Here is a 21,165-nt window from a genome sequence, read left to right as displayed (position 1 = left end):
TTGTTGAGATGGAAAAACGCTTTGTAAAAAGTGATAAGGCTGAAACAAGTTCTTTGCTTCAGAATTTAATTTCCATGAAGTATCAAGGCAAGGGAAATATAAGAGAGCACATTATGATGATGTCCAACATTGCTTCTAAGCTTAAAGGTCTAAAGCTTGAGTTGTCAGATGACTTACTCATTCATTTAGTATTGCTGTCTCTTCCTTCGCAATTCAGTCAGTTTAAGGTGACTTATAATTGTCAAAAGGAGAAATGGACTCTTAATGAGCTCATTTCATTATGTGTGCAAGAAGAGGACAGGCTGAAGCAAGATAGGACTGAAAGTGCTCACTTTACTAGCATCTCTAAAGACAAGGGCAAAAGGAAAAGAATTGAGGAGCCCAAGAACAAAGCTGCTGCTAAGGGTCCAGAACAAAAGAAGCAGACTAAGGATAACAACTGCTTCTTCTGCAGGAGTTCTGGACACGTGAAGAAGGATTGTGCCAAATATCACGCTTGGCGTGTTAAGAAAGGTATGATTCTGTCTTTGGTCTGTTCTGAGGTTAATTTAGCTTCAGTACCTAGAAACACTTGGTGGTTAGACTCTGGTGCAACTACTAACATCAGTGTTTCAATGCAGGGTTGCCTGAACTTCCGAAAGCCTAGTGATACTGAAAGATGGATCTATGTAGGAGATGGGAAGAAGGTAGAAGTTGAAGCCATAGGAAAATTTAGATTATTATTAAGTTCCGGTCATTATTTGGATTTAAAAGACACTTTTGTTGTACCGTCATTTAGACGGAATTTGATCTCTATTTCTTATTTGGACAAATCAGGATATTATTGTTCATTCGGGAATAAAGAATTTACTTTGTCTTTAAATTCGAATGTTGTTGGAACCGGTTTACTTTCTGGTTATGATAATCTTTATTTGTTGGAAACTGTGGCTAACTATAATGAAACCTTGAATGTGGAATCACGTGGTACTAAGCGGAAAATTGACAATTTCAATTCAGGGGTGCTTTGGCACAAGCGTCTAGGTCACATCTCTAAAAATAGAGTTGAACGACTTGTGTCAGATGGAATTTTAGATTCCATTGACTTCACAGACTTTAACGTTTGTGTAGCATGCATTAAAGGAAAACAGACTAAAGATAAGAAATTAGGCGCATATAGAGCTACAGACGTCTTAGAATTGATACATACGGACATCTGTGGGCCATTTCCAACTCCTTCTTGGAATGGTCAACAATATTTTATATCATTCATAGACGATTATTCTAGATATGCCTACCTTTACCTAATTCACGAAAAGTCCCAATCAATAGACGTGTTCAAATCCTTTAAGGCAGAAGTTGAGAATCAACTTAATAAAAGAATTAAAAAGGTCAAATCTGATCGTGGTGGTGAATACTACGGCAGATATGACGGTTCAGGTGAACAACGTCCGGGACCATTTGCCAAATACCTAGAGGAATGTGGAATCGTCCCACAATACACTATGCCGGGGTCACCCAGCATGAATGGTGTAGCTGAAAGACGAAACAGGACTCTTAAGGATATGGTAAGGAGTATGATTTGTCATTCCACCTTGCCAGAGTCACTCTGGGGAGAGGCATTAAAAACAGCAGCATACATTCTTAATAGAGTACCAACTAAGGCAGCGGCTAAAACACCTTATGAGCTTTGGATTGGGCGTAAGCCTAGTCTGAAGCACCTTCATGTTTGGGGATGTCCAGCTGAGGCAAGGCCTTATAGGCCGAATGAAAAGAAATTTGAACCCCGAACAATTAGCAGCTATTTTATAGGGTACTCAGAAAAATCAAGGGGCTATAAATTTTATGATCCTAATTTGAGAACAATTTTTGAGACGGGAACGGCAACGTTCTTTGAGGATATTGAGTTTGGGGGGAAGATTAAGGTTAAAGATTTTGTCTTTGAGGAAGAATCGGTAACAATTCCAGAACTGATTCTTCCACCAATTGACTTTCCCATTATTGAACAAACTCAAGATGATCTGGTTGTTCAGGAAGAACAAAATCCAGATCAAATTCAAGATCCTCAAGAACAAGTGCCTCAAGAGCCAGCTCCATTGCGGAGATCCACTAGAGAAAGGAAAAATGCTATTTCGGATGATTATGTAGTATTTATCAATGAGGTAGAGGAAAATGTTGGCATGACGGAAGACGACCCAGTCAACTTTCATCAAGCCATGCAAGATTCTCGTTCAGATAAGTGGATCGAAGCAATGAATGAGGAGTACAAGTCTATGCAAGACAATTCAGTTTGGGAACTTATCCCATTACCTGAAGGAAAGAAACCCATTGGTTGCAAATGGATTTTTAAAACCAAGCGGGATTCCAATGGTAATGTGGAGAGATATAAGGCACGTCTTGTAGCTAAGGGTTATACTCAAAAGGAAGGGATTGATTATAAAGAGACTTTCTCTCCGGTTTCATCGAAGGACTCTTTAAGAATAATCATGGCTCTTGTTGCTCACTTTAATTTGGAGCTTCATCAAATGGATGTAAAAACAGCTTTTCTCAATGGCGACATTGATGAGACGATCTATATGGTGCAGCCAGAAAACTTTGTGTTGGGAGACCCAAAGAATATGGTGTGCAAACTAAGAAAATCCATTTATGGGCTAAAACAAGCTTCTCGTCAATGGTACCATAAATTTCATCAAGTAATTCTCTCATTTGGTTTTGAGATGAATACAGTTGATGATTGTGTGTATCATAAGTTCAGTGGGAGCAGACATATTTTCCTGGTCTTGTATGTTGATGACATACTGCTTGCCACTAACGATATAGGCATGTTGCACGAAACTAAGAAATTTCTATCAAAGCATTTTGAGATGAAAGATCTTGGTGACGCCTCTTTTGTATTAGGAATTCAGATACACCGAGACAGATCTCGAGGTATTCTTGGATTGTCACAAAAGAGCTATATCGATAAGGTTCTCAAAAGGTTTGGGTTACAGGATTGCAAACCAGGGGACACCCCAGTTGCTAAGGGAGACAAGTTTAGTCTCAAACAGTGCCCTAAGGGAAGTTTGGAAATTCAAGAAATGCAAAAGATCCCTTATGCTTCAGCTGTAGGGAGTCTTATGTATGCCCAAGTATGTACGCGTCCAGACATAGCGTTCATAGTAGGGATTTTAGGCAGATATTTAAGCAATCCAGGTCTTGACCATTGGAAAGCAGCCAAGAGGGTCATGAGATATTTGAAGAGAACAAGAAACTACATGCTCACATATAGGAGGTCAGACCAGTTAGAGATCACTGGGTACTCTGACTCGGATTTTGCGGGATGCCAAGACAGCTTAAGATCAACTTCAGGCTATGTCTTTCTGTTAGCTGGTGGAGCAGTTTCTTGGCGTAGTGTCAAGCAAGGTATTACTGCTTCATCAACCATGGCAGCAGAATTCGTAGCAATTCATGAGGCATCTGACAAGGGCATTTGGCTGAGAAATTTTGTCACGGGGCTGCAAATAGTTGAAGGGATTGAAAGACCATTCAAGTTGTATTGTGACAATAGATCAGCAGTCCTGTATTCTAACAATAATAGGAGCTCAACCAAGTCAAAGCACATTGACATTAAGTTCCTAGTTGTTAAAGAGAAGGTACAAAGTGGACAGATATCCATAGAACACTTAAGGACAAACTCCATGATTGCGGATCCACTCACTAAAGGTCTACCACCCAAGGTCTTTCATGAGCATACTGCTCACATGGGTGTGCTACAGTTTGAGGAATCTTGATTTTAGTGGGAGTTTCGTCCATTGTGTAATTCATGTCCTATATTCAATTGTATTTGGACTTTCTGATCAGAAATAAAATTTAAAGTATTCAGTTTTGGTTACTTTTGTACATTTAAGTTATGGTATGATCTCATTCGATAAAGTAGGACCAGTTGAAAATTGACATGCATTGACCAACTTCATGTAATTTTCATGCTACACTTTTCATAATGGGTCTATGTCATTTAGTTGTGTCAGTACGGGTGATCATTGATGGGTTTAGTTATGCTTATTATGACGAAAGCCTCTTTGGTTCCATGTGCTGATATGATTAATGGACGGGACAATTTGGATTATACTCAAGGTAATTATAATGACATTTTTGACGTCATAAAGTCTAACACACTCCTAAGGATACATGTGTGACCAGTGGGAGATTGTAAGATTTATGGGTCACATATGTAATTAATTAATAAAGTGTGTTAGGGTCATTATATAATTAGCCAATAAACTAGGGGTCAAATAATATATAATAGTTTATGGCTAAAGAGCATAATAGTTATGAAAATTAATAGTGTAGATACCAGGCAGTTTCTAATTTAATGAGGGGCTGAATTGGAAATACTGCAATTTGGGATATAACTAATAATAGTTATATATAGGGGTAATGGTCCCCAAGGCAAACACAACAAGACTATTCAGTTTCAAAACCCTAAAGGAGAAAACTCTCTGGTTCTCTCTATCCCCATCAAGAGAGCAAGGTCTTCAGGGTGTTTTGCTGAGGAAGATCACCCAACCCATTGGCTCTATCATCATCATCTCAGGATTTCATTAATGGCAATTCCCACAGGTACGCTTCCGCCTTTGGCTATTCATCATGTAATTGACATGGATTGTGGAGCACAACGTTATTAAGGTTTTTTCAACAATAATTGACTTGATAAGAGGGCATCAAAGCAACAGAGAAAATGCGTCACCTATGACCCCACGCCCACCACTTCCTGCTGGATTCCAGATCCTCCAGAATGGCTGATACACATGAAAACCACGAGTAAGAATAAACTCTAATGACAAGGCACCTTCACAAAACAAAAAGAATACAATATTTTTAATTATTTTGTAATTTTTGAAACCATTTTTATTTCTTTAAAATGAGCATCAAAATTTGAGATTCATTGATCTAGCAAATAAATTGAGTCCACATTATCGTGATGCTTTAATAACAAAGTTTCCAATTTACATTCATAAAAAAAAAAATAACAAACAAATAAATAACAATAAATCAAAAAATATATAATTTTATTTGGCATATGCCCCTTTGTATATCAGAGTCTTTTTTATTTTTTTATTTTATCTTATCTCTCTGTTTGGATTGATGGAAAGTGATATAATGAAATATTTCTAACTTACATCTATTTAATTTAAATTTATTTTTAATTATTTGAACAAAATTCAAATAAATAAAAGAAAATATAAAAGAAATTAAACCCTTAAGTCAAGTATAGGATTTCTCTATCTCTACTGTTTTTCTCCTTCCAATTCCAATGCCAACTACATACCGGTAGTGAATAGACCTTCCATTCGCATTAGTTGACTAATTGACAACGTTGCTAATCAATTAAACCATTCATAATTAACTTTTCCGTTGTGGACCAAGATCATTGTCGGGTTATAGTTCACTGAAGTCAGAATATTGCTATTTTAGGCAAGTAGTGTTGATTTAATTGTTATTCCCACGATCTCGTATTAAATATCATATTTAGATTGTTTTGAAACCCTTCAATTTTAATTAGTTGAACTACCTACTAACCTTTATTAATTATAGTTAGTAAAATAGTTAAGTGAAATGAAATTTAATAAATAAAAACATATTAACCAAGAAAATGAAATATTTTCTGTGAAAAGTAGTCGTGTTCATATAAAAAATACTATCTGTTCTGTTTTTCCTTACGATTTTTTATAACCATAATATAAACCCTTCACACAAAAGAAACATGCCAAATCAATAAATTTCATACCACAAGCCCAACAACAGAGAGCATCCAACATTTTATGGAGGTAAGAGCCATTTGATACAACTCCCTGGATTCAATTAACAACACTATTTAATAATTAGTCAAATTAACATTTTTTAAAATTTGAGCTATGATCTTTTGAGAGAGGAAGTAGTATGTGTAGCTACCAAACTCCACTTAAGATATAGCGATTGATTACCAACCCGTAAATAAAATGCTATAGCAACATGGAGCAGTCTAACAGTTATCACCGAGGAAGATACCTACAATAAATTAATGATAATTAAAGTTTTCATATACGCAACTATTTCGTTGTTATTGTGTAGTCACGAGATTAAATAAATAGTAAGTACTCTAAAGAACACACATTTTTAAACATCAAAGAAAAGTAAACCCTCAATTGAAGAATTTCCCAGGACTCACCAAACCAGGATGGCTAAATGGGGCAAAATATTCAACAAATCTAGATTATACCTAACACCACCAACCTTGCACCGGAAACTGATCACCAAAAATGAGTAAAATAATTCACAAAATAAGTGACATCGGGAAAATAATTAACAAGGACACAGATGCAAATTAATTATCTCACAATAAATAAATTGTTTCTTTGTGTGTAGTCTATGTGAAAATCTTGTAACCAAATTATTTTTAATCAAAAAGAAATTAGTATTGCTCAGATATTAGAACATGTAAAAAGTTGATTTTATATTAATCACTCGAACAAATATTGCTCAATACTAAAGTCTTGTAACCAGAAATTAGTATATCTTTATAAGGAACTTCTTGCATCACACTTTTTTCAAAATTACAAACATGTAAAATTAATATTAACACTGAAATATAGTTAAATCATATATTTTACAAAAAATTTATGAGACCTTTTTCTGAACATTTTAACTATTTACAATTCCATATTTTTCAATTTAAAATTTCAACTTTCATCGACACTATATTTTTAGATAACTTGACATCACACTATTTTCAAAATTAAAAACATACAAGATGAATATTAAATATATATTATTATATAAAAACAACTCAAAATTTTGTTCGGACATTTTCTGGACAAATTCACCTTTAACAAGTTAGTTTTTTTTTCTTCAAATTTATATTTAAACTATAAATAATATCATAATTACAGGGTCATTAACAACACACTCTTTTTTTTATAAACAAAATTTAGTGTGAGTTAATAGTTCATCAATTTAACGTAAAGAAGATATTTAGGTTTACTGAACACTTTCAAAAGAAGTTAAATAAAATATATATTATAAAAGTAAAACAAGTGAATTAAAATTATATATATTAAATGAGAGAAATTTTATAATAATAAAATTAAATTATAATTATATATAAATAATTATAATTAAGAGTTATTTAAATATGACACATAATCACTTAAAAAAATACTTCTGTATTTAATATGCTCTTTATATATATAACAAAAACACAATAAAAAAAAAATTAATAAAACACTAACATGTCTGTCATAATAATGACTTTTTTAAATTAATAAAAAAGTGAAACACTAACATGTCTGTCATAATAATGATTTTTTTTTTAATTATGATCATGCAATTAGCTTACCTTTATGTCATAATAAACATTTTTTTTAGTTTGAAAAATAATAATAAAAATATCACATAATTTTGTGTTATTTATTTACTTTTTCGAAATTAAAAAAAATTATTTGATAAAAAATTATTTTTAAAGTAAAAATAGATATATTTTAAAATTATTAAAGTGATCTTACTTAATTTAAATTCTACGTCACCGTAATTTTCTACATCATTTTATACACATCACTAAAATAATTGTCATCATCAAATTACAATTAAAATTGAGAAAAAGAACTAAATATCAATAATTTTAAGATCAAAATTGTAGATTTAATAAAATTAAGAATTCTAAACTACGTTTTAGTTTAATTTTAAATTTTACTTTTCATATAGATCAAATCTTATATAGACACAACATTTGAATACTTATTTTTGGACACGCATGTATAAAAGAAAAAGTTAAAAGAGAAATAATTTAGTCATAGTATTCAATATTTGAATTTTAACTCTATTTTATTTTAAAAAAATAATTTATATTAAAAATTAATTAAGATTTAATTTTCAATAAAGTCTTTTAAATTTTTTTGTGTGAGTGCTCATTGTAAATTAGAATTTGCTTATTTTAAATTATTTGTATTTATTAACTATTAATTACAAACAGAAAAATGTACCCATTATATTATTTAGAGGGAGTTCCTAATATGGACCCAACTTAAAAGGGGCCATTGATGGACCTCCTCAAGTGAAAATGGAGATTTTATTCTGTACGCTCACTGCTATATCTATATTTCATATTTTTCTTTAAATGTCAATGTTATCTTTGAAATTTTAATTATTTTTCATCATTTAAATATTTTGAAACAATCGATTCAAGTTTTTTTGAAAAATTTAGTTAGTGTTTCGTATTAGAAAAATTTTTGGTACCAATTATTTTTTTTTTCTGAAAATAATACTCATTTGTATCCTGAAAAATTAAAGTAGTATTATAAGTGAAGATAATTTTTTTTAATATTTATGAATGTAAAAACGACATTTTATAATATTTATGGATGTAGAAGTATAATATAAAAGGTAAAAGGTAAAATTTTCGATGACAATTTACAGCAAGTCACCGTTTTTGGCATATGCAATCCATTTTTCATATTATTGGAATGCCGCAATGATTCTTTATTCTAAAAAATAAGATGTACTATATTCAAAAATATTTGGGTGTTTGTGTTGGTAACTATAATCAGGGGCCGGAGCTATGTTATCTTTTGTAAAGGCTTGAGTCCCTGCTGGCTTTCTTCTTTACCATACTTTCTTCACAGCTTAACCATACATTATATGCCAATATTTTTTATCTGAAAATTGTTTAACTTGGTCTTTAAAATTAACTTATTATATAACTAGTTTAGGGAGTTATTGGGCTTTTCAAAATAATATAAGTTACAATATTTTATACAGTTATTTAAAAAGATTCAATTATTTGATTGATAAAAAAAATATAAAATTGTAAACAAAATAGTATAAATGAAAAATAAAATTGGAAGAAAAAAGTTATACTCAAACTTGATTTTTTTTAATGAGTGTAAATATTTTAAAAAACTCAGCTATTTGATTTTGAATAAAGAAAGATAAAAAAAATGTTAATAAAATAGTTTAAATGAAATTCATATATTTTTGTTAGGTATGAAGGAAAATTTAAATTAAATTTTAATTTTATGACATAGCATTAAAAGATTAAGTGTTGGGTAACATAGCAACATAACTATGGTCTATGGGTAGAGCTGTCAAAAAAGCATTAAACTTCAAGACTTTCTTTATAAAATTTCTTACTAAACCCCTAATTTTAGACCCCTATCAAAATAAATTTTTTAAAATTTTGGCTCATTATTTTATTGAGCTTAAGGCATTATTTTTTGAGGTTTTTTGTCTAAAAAAATTTTGAAATTTATTTTTCTCGAAAAGAATTATTATTTTTTAAAAAATTTAAATTATTTTTTTCTCGAATTAGAAAAATTTCAAAAAAGAAATTAAAACTTTTTTATCAGTGAAATTTAAAAAAAAAAATCGTAAAAAAAGTGGACTTTTAGGTCCACCAAGCGCATAAAATTTTAGGAGTTTTTAATTATAAAATTTTTGGTCTTTTTAATATATGGGCTGAGATTAATAATTAGTAGGCTTGAGAGTTTTATCTGCGGACACTCGGAGATAAAAAATCATGAGGAAAATGATAAAAATTAGGAGTATATGATAATTACATTAAGTAGCATAATATTAACATCTCATGTGGCTGGAGTTTAGTGGTAAGAATTCCACGTTGTGGCCCTGGAGACCTGGGCTCGAATCCCAGCAGCCACACATTTTTGTTGTTTTACTGTGGTCGACACCACCTTTTTGTTGTTTCTAATGTTGTAATTATAAATGATTATACTTTGACCCTTGTTTTTATTATTTCATCTATGAACCCTTTTTTTCTTCTCATTTATTTTCCATTTGCTTATTTTTTTCGCATGCCTGTTTGCTTCTTACTTTTTTTTGGACACACCTTCAATTGTGCACAAACAAAAAGTACCAATGTTTCATTGATTGCAATAAGAGTCTTGCTAATAAATATCTAAGGGTCTCTTTATCAATTATATTTTTGAATTTTTTTAGAGATAATGAATTTTGAAATAAATATTTTTGAATAATTCTAATGTTGCTAATAAATATTTTTGAAATTTGTTTCATTGATTAAGTCTATATATATATATTAAGTCATAAATATATATATATATATATTTAATTTTTTAAAAAAATAATTGAAAAGACAAGTAAATTAATATATATATATATATATATATATAAACAGATTTAACTCTTCAAACTCATCTCATCTAAAATAATTCAAAAACTAATTCACTAATCCACTCTAAAAATGCTTGTCAAATAAAAAAAATATTGAAATTTTATAAAGATAATGAATTTTAAACTTCTAATTAGTTAAAATACAGCTTTCAATACTACGGTAACTCCGCAGCAGCAAACATAACGTAACGCATTACATTCATTTCATCATTAAATTATTTAATATAATATCCCATTTAATTAATTTATTTTATTTTCCATAAAGAAACCGTCATCACCTTTTACAACGAACCTCTCTTCAATTTCAGGTATCTTCTTCTTCCTCTTTTAAATTGCGCTTCACTCTTCTTAGTCTAATCACAACTTTCTCTTTTTTATCTTATTAATTCATTATTATTTTATTTTTCTTCTCTCCTTTGACTTCCTTTTCAATTCAATCTTTATTTTTTCCCCTTCGGTTACTGTTTTATGGTGACTTCGAGATTTTAACCCATTAAATTCCACAAATTTTCTGTTCAGATCTGAAGCCAAAGTTATCATCTTTCGTTTCTTCACAATTCAAATGCTTCACTGGGTTCACAAAACCCCATTACCAATTACCAATTTTTGAAATTTGAAAAATTCAATTCATCAAAGAAAAACAACATGTCTGAAGCAGGCCAAGCCATGGACATGAGTTTTTCCAAACCAAAACCATCTCCGGCCGCCGATCACGGCCGTGGAACCAACCCGCCGATGGATCATGTTCTATTGGCTTTGCGTGAGACTAAAGAAGAGAGGGAACTTCGAATTCGGAGTTTGTTTAATTTCTTTGATGCTGCAAACAATGGTTACTTGGATTATGCTCACATTGAAGCAGGGTTATCTGCACTTCAGATACCTCCTGAATATAAATATGCTAAGGAACTTTTCAAGGTTTGTGATGCTGATAGAGATGGGAGAATCGATTATCACGATTTTCGACGTTATATGGATGATAAAGAACTTGAACTTTACCGTATTTTTCAAGCTATTGATGTTGAACATAATGGTTGTATTCTTCCTGAAGAACTTTGGGATGCACTTGTCAAGGCTGGTATTCTTTTAGCCCCTCTTATGTTCACTTTACTTTGTTAACTGTCAATGTTTTTTAGTGTTTTTACTTTTTCTTCAGTGGACTAAGACTTGTTGACATTTTATGTTAACCATTAAGTTCAAACTTGCATTTCCTTTTATTGTGGCTGTAACTGCAACCTTGATCGGTTACATTATGAAAACATTTTAGTTTTCCTTTTCTAAATATGTGTTCATTTTAAGTTGCAAATAAGATGCTAGACTTTTGAAGAGAAAACAGAGAAGATTTATCTCTAGCTAGAGATGATGCATTTCTGGAAATAATAAAAACAATAATTTTTGGCATTTTCATTGTTTCTGAAAATGTAGATGGTTGTTTACTTCAAGAATCTTTTTTAATTACAAGTAAAATTCACACAAATTTTAAAAAGTGAAAACAGAAAAAAAATCGCAAAGTAAACTGTCTCTTAAAACCTTTTTAAATGAGATTGAGTTACATAAATAAGGAAGCTATAAATGTACTGTTTGAAAAGTTCATATGTAGCCATAGTTATAAATTATAACTCATATCAACCATGCATGAACAAATGTTGAGAGACTGCAGATGTTTTATAATTTTTAATAGCTTTGGTGTATATATGTTTCTTTGGATGATGTTCGTTGTTCATAGAATTTTTTTCAAAAGCAATTTGTGAACAACTATTTGATTTTGTGTGGTGCTTGGGACTTGTGAAGGCTGATTCAACTTCAACCGTTGATGGTGGATTCTAATGTATGCTTGATAATTATTTACTTGCTTACATTTTTTGTGTGGGATAATCGGCCTAGACCTTATTATTTATATAGATTTTTAAGGCAGTGTTTCCTTTTATGGAAGATTTTTCCATTTTTATCCCAGAGTATTTATCGTAAGCAAAGTCAACTTTCATGTTGCAGGTATTGAAATTGATGAGGCGGAACTTGCTCGCTTTGTTGAACATGTTGATAAGGATAATAATGGAATTATCACTTTTGAAGAATGGAGAGATTTTCTTCTACTTTATCCTCATGAAGCAACCATGGAAAACATATATCAACATTGGGAGAGGGTGTGCCTTGTAGACATTGGAGAACAAGCTGTGATTCCTGAAGGCATCAGCAAGCATGTGCACAGGAGTAGATATTTTATCGCAGGTGGAATAGCGGGAGCCGCATCTCGCACAGCAACTGCTCCTCTCTCTTCTCACTTTCTCTAAACAATCAATCACACCTGTAATACTAAAAAAGCTATAAAACTTAGTAGTAATGAGGAGATCAAAGATAATGAGCAACTTAAAACCAATAAAAATTAAACTATACCTAAAGATAATTTTGACCTTTTCACTTGCAGCAAGAGTGTTGGTTCCTACATTCCACCCAAAGCTAGTGTTTTGCAAAAGTGAGCATAACTCAAGATACGTAACTCATTGCCCCGTACATTTTTGCCTTTAGTTGATCCATTTTAAAGAAATAATTAGCTATGGAATTCAACCTAGTAGTTATGAGTTCCATGTTCTAACATTAAACACACAGTTTGGCATATTTCGCATTGTAACTTCGTCAACCTTAATGTCAGGGAAAGCTTTAATTACAAAGTCAGGTCAAAACATTAATTCAATATTGTCAACATTAGTTGCCATTTATAAAAATAAAAAAAATAAAAATTATTACAATTGGAGTGTTCATCGATACAGATAAACACGCAACTCAAACCAACCTAACTTGGATTTTGACTCATTTAATTTCGGATCTAATCCAAATCGACTAATTTAAACCCAATGTTGGCGCAGGCACAGCCGCAGGCAAAGGCGCAGCAGAAGCATGGGTGGCGGAGGAGGAGGCAGTAGCAACAAATTGTGATAAAAAGCTTGAGTTCTTCATGCCTTTTCAAATTCTTCCACCTGTTTAGTAACTTCAAACATAAGTCAGGAAACCAGATCAAATCCGGATCACATTTCGCACGTCTAATTGATTCAACATTTTATATTTAATACCAATCTGCAAGAAAGCCAGATTGAGATGGAAAAACACAATCAAGTAGCTATAACACGCTTTATAGTGCACATATAAGGTCATGGATGGTCCTGCTGTCAAAAAAAAGTCATGGATGGTCCTGCCTTATAATTGTGGGGTATTAGAAGAGAATAAAGAAGCTCGAATGGAATGTGGTAACACATCCATGGGATCTTTTACTTTTACAAAAGAGACATTTATAGTACCTTCTACAATCATAACTTCAAAATCCTCACATCACAGTAAGGAGAACAATAGTGTGAGCTCTATGGAATCGACAGACATAGATACTCATTTTCCTTTGCAAAAATAAACAATAATGAAAAAGATGCATATCCAAAACCATTTGTATTTCCAAAATCACATTAATCTCGAAAAGAGAGCATTCCTAGGCTGAACAAGAATCAAATGGCTCTCAACAGTAATAAAAAGATAAAAATAATCATATTTTTAATGACAATTTAAAATATAATTTTTTTAAAAGATCAAAATATATATTTTTAGTAATAGTTAAATATAATATGACATAAGTAATTCACGAAACCAATTAAGTTAAAAATGTTTTTGTTTATCTTTTATTGAACGGTCAATCTTATATTTATGTGTTTGACCAAATAAATAGAGAGGAGATAAAACAATGAACTATCTTACTTCATTTGGTCAAATACATTAATTTTTAGATATTCTTTTTGTTTATATTTTATTCAAGAGTAATATTATTTTTTGTAAAAAAGAGATTTATATTGTATATTGTTGTGATAGATGTATTAAACTTTGTATCATTTATTGAACCTGATTTAAGTTTATCTATCAAAATCAATTAGAATGAGATAAATGTATTAAACCCCTAATAAAATATGATTTGATTCATCTAAAATGAATAATTCTATTTTTAAGGTTATCAACCATCATATTTTTGAACCCCTTTACTCCTTAATTTCTATAAAACAAAAGTTATCTACTTAAAACTTTTATAACTACAAATTGTAGTAAAAATAAAAAATGTATAATTTTTGTTAATATGTAAAGTTTACTTAATAATTATTTTTTTTGGTAAAATTCAAAATTTATCAATATGAAATTTTTATTTATTTATCTATTTTATTTATTTTCAATTAAAACAAATAAAGAAATTATTTATTTTTAACATTAATCATTTTAATATTTAAATTATTTATAAATAATTTAAATTTATAATAAATAAATTGTTTTAAATTATTTACTACGAGTCATTATTTATTAAAATTATTTTTGATTATATAAATTATTTTAAAAGTATTTATGTTAAATTAGAATTATTTCCCTTAATCAAGGGTACATTTTGTCCCTTAAATTTTTTAAGCTTTTTTTTTCATTGAATGTTGTTGGTTCCATCTTAAAGTTACAAACATTATATTTTAGTCACTAAGTGCCTAAGTCAGCAAGAAGAAAGAGGAGGAAACATATGAAATATTTGACGAACTCCAATAGTAAAAAAATGACTAAAGTATTTAACAATTGTAATTTAAAGATTAAAATTGAACGAAAACATTTTTATAATAAAAGTATCTAGCATTTATAAGTTAAAAAGATCAAAATAAAATAAAAATTTGAAATGGAAATAATACTTTAAAACAACTTACCACAAAAATTTAATTTAGCCTTAAAAAACAGAAAAACAGAGAAGGAAAAACTTACTTGTGGACATGGGAGGAGGAGAGATAGATTCCCAAAGATAATCCTCATTTTGATCATTACTAGAGCAATCAAGGCTAGTGTTAAAGCCACCTTCACAAACACAAGCAAATCCATTTCCTGGAGCAGCAAATCCACATACACCACCACTACTCTCACAACTAGTACATTTAGGAGTCACAAAGTTATCAAAAGCACTATGACTATATTTCAAGGCCACTCCATAAACCCAATGAGTAGGATCGGTAGGATTACCGCCAAGCGACACAACCGAACTATAACCACCGCAATCATTCCCCCTAAGGTTCAACTCCCCTTCGCCGTCGAGGTTCGCCGGAGAGTAGACACAACAAGTGTTAGTCGGAGGAAAAAGAGGCATACCAAGTGAGAGCACTGCAGGACAAGAGTAAATAGAAGCACAAAGGTAATCAAAGGAAGTGTCACAAATGGGAGAGTTTTTTATTATGAAGGGTTGACAAAAGAGGAGGATGAAAGTGGAAGAAGTGATTTGGAAAGGTGAGGTTAAATCTAAGCCAAAGTTGGGAGAAGTTTGCATGGTGGTGCAAGTAGACATGTAGGGGGGTGCGAGTATGAGAGTTGATGTTGGGTATGATATGGAAGTGATAGGGTACGCTGTTTTGTGAGTTTTGAGGATGAGTTGGTTTAACGTGCATGTTATGTATGGGTTGAATAGTGGGGACCCACAACCAGGACCTGTGCCAAAGGGGTACTTGACTTGTATTGAGCCACATGTGTCGTGGCACACTGTTGTTGAGGTTGTTGGTGTGGATGCTAAGAGGAGGATCATGAAATAGTTGGTGGAGGTGTGAAGAGGTGGTGGTGGTGCCATTGGCTTTGCCTGTTTATTCTGTGCTTTGAAGTTTCACCTTTCTATCTTTGAGGATTAGAGTTGGTGGTGGATGAAGGAATGGATGCTCGATTAGCGTTACAGAATACATTCTTTTTAATGTGATTTTTTGGCACGTAGTTATTTAAAATGAAAAATATATATTTTGTTACATACAAAATGTTGTAAGAAAATGAAAAATTCCGACATGCCGGATTCGAACCAGCGACATAAGGATACCAGCATGGGAAACCAACTACAGTACTCCGCTCTACCAACTGAGCTAAGGTCGGCTGTTGTTAACTCTGTTAAGTTATCAATATATATCCCTTCATAAAATAACACATTCGAAAATAAAAATGTTTATTGGGGTGAGAGAGGCTCGAACTCTCGACCTCAGGATTACTCAGTAGCTATGAGACCTACGCGCTAGCCAACTGCGCCACCACCCCCAAATCCTATCGATACTGATTTTGCAACATGCATTCGATTTAGATTCAAATTCAAATTACAATGTGGTTCCAGATGAAAATCATAAAGCGGACTTGCGGCGGAAGGTAGCGGATCGGATAGCAGAGTAGGCGTAGTCGGAGGAGCGGTGAGGCTTAATGGAGAGACTCTCCGGCGAGGCAGGGAGGAGGTCGAATGAAAGACGGCTAAAACTGGTGCTGCAAATGCTTTCACTGCTCATTGAGCTTCTCTGTGTTGATGAATTCACTGTTTCTAAACTCAACTCAGAATCACGTGCACCACTGTCTAACATTGTAAACCAGAGAAAATATTATAAAAAAAAAAAAAAAGAACAGAGTGCCCTTAACTAGTGGTTTGAACTTTGAAGGTTGAATGTGTAGGTTAATGAAACTAGGATAATTAAATATATAGAAGGCGCAGGCTTTCTATTTCTGAAGAGATTGGAAATTTGGATATTTTTTTATATATTTGAGTTTTGGTTAGGGTTTTGGGGAGCAGAAAAAATTGAAAGGAGAATAAATTTGTATTGGTACGAAGATTTTATTTCAGAGCAATAAGAGAAGCAGAGGTTGGGCCAAAAAGAGAGAGGGGGCAGAGGCTATAGAGGGAAAGTGGTTGTGATGTATTTAAGTTTTAAGCTAAATAAGTACGGAGGTAAAATTGAGTTTTATAATACTTATTTAACAGAAAAAGGGTTGGGGCACGTGAGAGGGGAAGTGTGTGAGAGTTTTGGCACGTGTGGGGAGGGGGGTGTGTTGCAGTCTAGAAGAAGCTTTTTGTGTTTGTTTTCTTTCTTTATGCAGGTTTTGACAGTCATTCCATGCAATGACGGAAAACCCCCCGTGAAAAGGTTCAGTATACAATGCAACGGTCAACCCTATTTATAACCAAACAGAAAAGATGTGTATGGTTAACGTAGCTTTGTATTATCCTTCACTATGTATATTTTCACTATAAAAAAAGAACAAAAATAACACGATGAAAACTAATATGAAATCAAGTATTCTTTTATCTCAAAATAATTCATACATTTAATTATTTTACACATAATAAAAAATAAATATAAAAATATTTTATCAAATTAATTTAATTATATATTAGTATATTATTAATATTATAAATATATAATAAAATATATTACATTAAAACAATATGAGTTGTATTAATTAAAAAATACAATTAAAAAAATGTATTTAAAAATAGAAATCGTCGATTATTTTATAAAATTTTATTACTTAATACAGTTATTCTCCTGATCTTCACAACTTTATATATATAAAGATGTGAATTAAATGAAATAAAAGTAAAAATTATATTTGAAAATTTGTGTATTTATTAAAAGATTAATTTAAGTACATTATTTTTTTAATAATTATTTTTTTTTTATAATTTATTTTAGATAGTAAAATTTGTATGATATTGAAATTTGAAATAATTGCAAAAATAACAAGAATAACTATATCAATTAATTCAACTAATTTTAAACTAACTATTTTCTAAGATTTATTTTATAAACGACAAACAAATTGATGAAAATTAATATATTTAATTCATATTTTTATAAACTTTTATTAGCCTACTTGTATTCTATTTTTCTTTATATAACATATCAAAGTAGTATTAACTTATTTTGTCTTTAAGAAAAGAGATTATTCAAATTCTTCTATAGAGAATAATCACCAGTAAAATAGATGTATTTGATACCAATATGAGGATGATTAATATGTCTAATCTTATTTATAGTATAAATAAAAAAATATTAAAATCAATATACTTATTAATTGTTATAATTTTTTTCATTATTATATATATATATATTCTTATTAAAAATAGTACAATATTAAATACTTATTAATAATATTAAAAAACATTTTAAATAAATATATACAAAAAATAATTTAAATAATTAGAAAATTTTAAAAATTATAACTTTTTCCTATATAATACTAAAAAAGTCTCTTATATAAAATCGGATGAAGTATTACAAATAAAAATTTGCTAGAATTGTATTTATTATTCTTTAAAAACTAACATAATTGTAATTATAAATTATTTTAAATGCGGTGCAGTCTGATTAATCTAGTGGGATCATTGGAAATGATACGAAAGTGATGTAAGAATTACTAGAAAAATTGTGTGTTTTAGTGTAATTTTTTTCTCAAGCGCAGGATTATGCACGTCACTAGTCACCTATGCAAGTGTAGGAGTAGTACCTCCTATCTACTTGGTCTAGTGAGTAGGTAGCAGTAGGACTGACCACTAACGTACGGTGATGGCTATGACTTCGATGACTTATTAGTGGTAATTTTCTTACAATAATATTTTATTTTGATAATCCCTCACGTCTTCATAATTTTTTATAGCAAATTTAAATATAAAAATGTTTTATTATATAAGAAGTTGGATATTCAATTCTTTATTCTAGTCAGGATATTCATTCTCTTAAAAGATAAATTTTTGCTGTTTTTCGACTTTTTTTTTTCTTTAAAAAAGTTTTTAGTGTACTTATTAGCATGAAATTTTTTATTTCATGTAATAAACATAATTATTATAGTTATCTTTCAAAATATTATCAGTATAAGGATATTTTGGAAATAATATTGATGAATGTGAGTACATTCATATTTACTTTTTATTTGCAATTAAAGAAAGTGGAAGTATAAAATAAAATTTAACACAAATAAGAGATATTGTATTTGTCTCGTATGACTTTTTTTTCCGTTTATTTTAATTGTAGGATAATGGGTGTGTTTGTTTTAGAATTTTTTTAAAAATTGAAATTCATTTTTTATAAATTGAATAGTGTTTATTTTATATTTTTTTAAAATTATTTTATTTAAAAAAATTATTTTTTGGCTAAAAATCAAAAACTAAATAGAGTAACTTATCACATTTGTCTTGCGATAAATGAGTGAGAAATATGACACAAAATTTAAAAGAGAAAATGATGTAATTATTCTTATGTTTTTTTGTAAAATCCAAAATTGTCCTCCATCATGTTATTGAGTTTTCTACTCAACTCATTTGTGATAGTTTTTCTCCTTTTGTATGAATCTGATATAGGTTTTTAATAAGTAAAATTGCTTCTCATTTTCGATTTCTCTATAAAAATATTGTTGTTATTTCTATGTCTTTTATTTAAATCATTCTATGTTTACATTTTTCATGTGTTGATATAAATTTATTTTTATTTTAATATGTTTATTTATTGTTTTTTTGCTCAAGTCCCATATCGAGTAGTATGGGATGCAGTGGAGTATTTAAGTGGCTTGGTTCTTTCCTATTGATAGCTAGCTTTAAAGGGAGGTTCTCTAAGTGCTTGAATACTTATCAATGTGCAAGTGACAGATTCTAAAAATGATGGGCGAGAAAAATTGATAATGGAGGCTATTAAAAAAATTGTAATAGGGATACAAGAATAACGGGAATGATGCAAGAAAATGTACAGGACATAGCTTTAGGGCATGTGATGTGAATTAGAAAAATTGATTTAAATTGATTATGATTAGTAGTTTACTTTTATTGAGTTAGTCAGCCTGCAGCAAGTATTAATCATTTGTTTTTTTTGTCTTTCAGGTCACTGAAAATGGTAAACAAGAACGCCACCTTGTTGCAACTGTGGGCAAGTTCAGTGTGATATGGGATTTTCAGCAGGTAAAGAACAGTGCTCATGAATGCTACAGGAATCAACAAGGGCTGAAAAGCTGTTACTGTTATAAAATAGTATTGAAGGACGAGTCAATCATAGAATCACGATTTATGCATGACAAATTTGCTGTTAGTGACTCCCCTGAAGCTCCGTTGGTGGTCGCAACTCCTTTGAAAGTTAGCTCAATCAGCCTGTCTGGAAAGCGACCTGGTTAAGCCTTGGTTTACGTTTTTATTTTAGTTCTCCTTTTTCATTTTCAGGTTTCAAATTTCTAGTGTTAGGCGTGTCTCTGTAATGCATTTAAATATTATGTACAGAAATTTATAGGTTGCCCTGTATCTGCTGTTTTTTTTTTCTCTCTTGCACTGTTCATTTGTGGTTACAAGTTTGGGTTTGCGAAGACTGATGTACTGTCCTGTTTTCTTATTGTGCATATAAATTATTAAATTTTTATCCAATGGCGAGCTTCCCCTCCATGAGTCCAATCTTGGCGAACTTGAGTTGTTCCCCCAAAATGGATTCTATATTGTGGTGCAGCAGCAGACACAAGTGTAAAAGGAGAGAGAGAAAAGATTTGAGATAAAATGAAGGAAAGAGGGAATTGTAGAAGGTATAGGAGAGGAGGATTCAAGATCCTCTCCAGTCCACAATTCTCAACGTCTTTTCTTTTCATCTCAATTTTCTCTTCGTTACACTTGTTTTCGCTATTGCAGGGCATTAAAAGATTTGAGTATGTTGATTCCATTATCCTTAAGAGTACATTCTTTAAAACGTATGAAATAATAATTTACTCCATTAAATTAAAGAACATCGGTAAATTTAATCAATGTAGTCCCAAAATTGTACCCCAAAATTGATGCTCTGCTATCGTGCAATTGCTTAAACAAGTATGAGGCAAGGAAGAAAATTGGGATGAAATGAAGAAAAGAGGAAGAGAGATTGAAATTTGTAGATTATATAGGGAGCTGTAGAAGGGAAAGGAGGAGAGGATCTAATTCTCTTGATCTTGTTCTCCTTGTGGATATACTTGCTCAAATGGTCCTCTAAATTTTGATAGGTTCTTCTTTCATCTCTTATATTCTCAAACCTCCCATTAATATGTCTAAATTGATTAATCTAGTTTTATTTTTTTTTTGTTCAAATATACATTTAAATTCACTAATTCGAATAGTAACTAGGGGTGGAAGAAGAAACTCTAATAAATTTTTGGATAAATTAATATTTTAATTCTTGAAATTTAAAAGAAAAAGGCTCATTGTTACGAGATAAATTGGCAAGAATCTGAAGAATACTAAGTATTAACATG

General features: G+C 30.7%; 2 protein-coding genes, 1 long non-coding RNA gene and 1 other non-coding gene across 6 annotated transcripts; 2 read left to right on the top strand and 2 right to left on the bottom strand.

Annotated features, from left to right (window-relative positions):
• Positions 1-10,295: 10,295 nt before the first annotated feature.
• On the top strand, positions 10,296-13,830 carry LOC101491423 (calcium-dependent mitochondrial ATP-magnesium/phosphate carrier protein 2-like). Of its 2 annotated transcripts, XM_027337658.2 has the most exons (5): positions 10,296-10,442; positions 10,654-11,209; positions 12,124-12,360; positions 12,557-12,604; positions 12,996-13,830. In XM_027337658.2, exons 2-5 carry the CDS (start codon positions 10,780-10,782, stop codon positions 13,112-13,114), a joined length of 834 nt encoding a protein of 277 aa, XP_027193459.1. In that variant the 5' UTR covers positions 10,296-10,442; positions 10,654-10,779; the 3' UTR covers positions 13,115-13,830. The 2 variants fall into 2 exon arrangements, with proteins under 2 accessions (XP_027193459.1, XP_004512665.1); XM_004512608.4 differs by lacking the exon at positions 12,557-12,604 and having other exon boundaries at positions 12,996-13,824.
• On the bottom strand, positions 12,991-16,803 carry LOC101491105 (wall-associated receptor kinase-like 20). Of its 2 annotated transcripts, none has more exons than XM_073364674.1 (2): positions 14,896-16,803; positions 12,991-13,117 (listed from the first exon to the last, which is right to left on the bottom strand). In XM_073364674.1, the coding sequence occupies exons 1-2, from the start codon at positions 15,740-15,742 to the stop codon at positions 13,083-13,085; spliced, it is 882 nt and encodes a 293-aa protein (XP_073220775.1). In that variant the 5' UTR covers positions 15,743-16,803; the 3' UTR covers positions 12,991-13,082. The 2 variants fall into 2 exon arrangements, with proteins under 2 accessions (XP_073220775.1, XP_004512664.1); XM_004512607.4 differs by having other exon boundaries at positions 12,991-13,106; positions 14,896-16,801.
• On the bottom strand, positions 16,107-16,191 carry TRNAM-CAU (transfer RNA methionine (anticodon CAU)). Its single transcript is given in 2 exon segments — positions 16,107-16,142; positions 16,154-16,191. It is a non-coding gene; the product is annotated as a tRNA-Met (tRNA).
• Positions 16,804-19,126: 2,323 nt separating the features above from the next.
• On the top strand, positions 19,127-20,259 carry LOC140919042 (uncharacterized). Its single transcript, XR_012161630.1, has 2 exons — positions 19,127-19,652; positions 19,787-20,259. It is a non-coding gene; the product is annotated as an uncharacterized lncRNA (long non-coding RNA).
• The last annotated feature ends 906 nt before the right edge of the window (positions 20,260-21,165 follow it).

This window comes from Cicer arietinum, chromosome 8 (assembly GCF_000331145.2).
Source record: "Cicer arietinum cultivar CDC Frontier isolate Library 1 chromosome 8, Cicar.CDCFrontier_v2.0, whole genome shotgun sequence".
Taxonomy (NCBI): domain Eukaryota; kingdom Viridiplantae; phylum Streptophyta; class Magnoliopsida; order Fabales; family Fabaceae; genus Cicer; species Cicer arietinum.
Note: the sequence above shows the minus strand (reverse complement) of the source record. Positions and strands in the feature narration are given on the sequence as shown.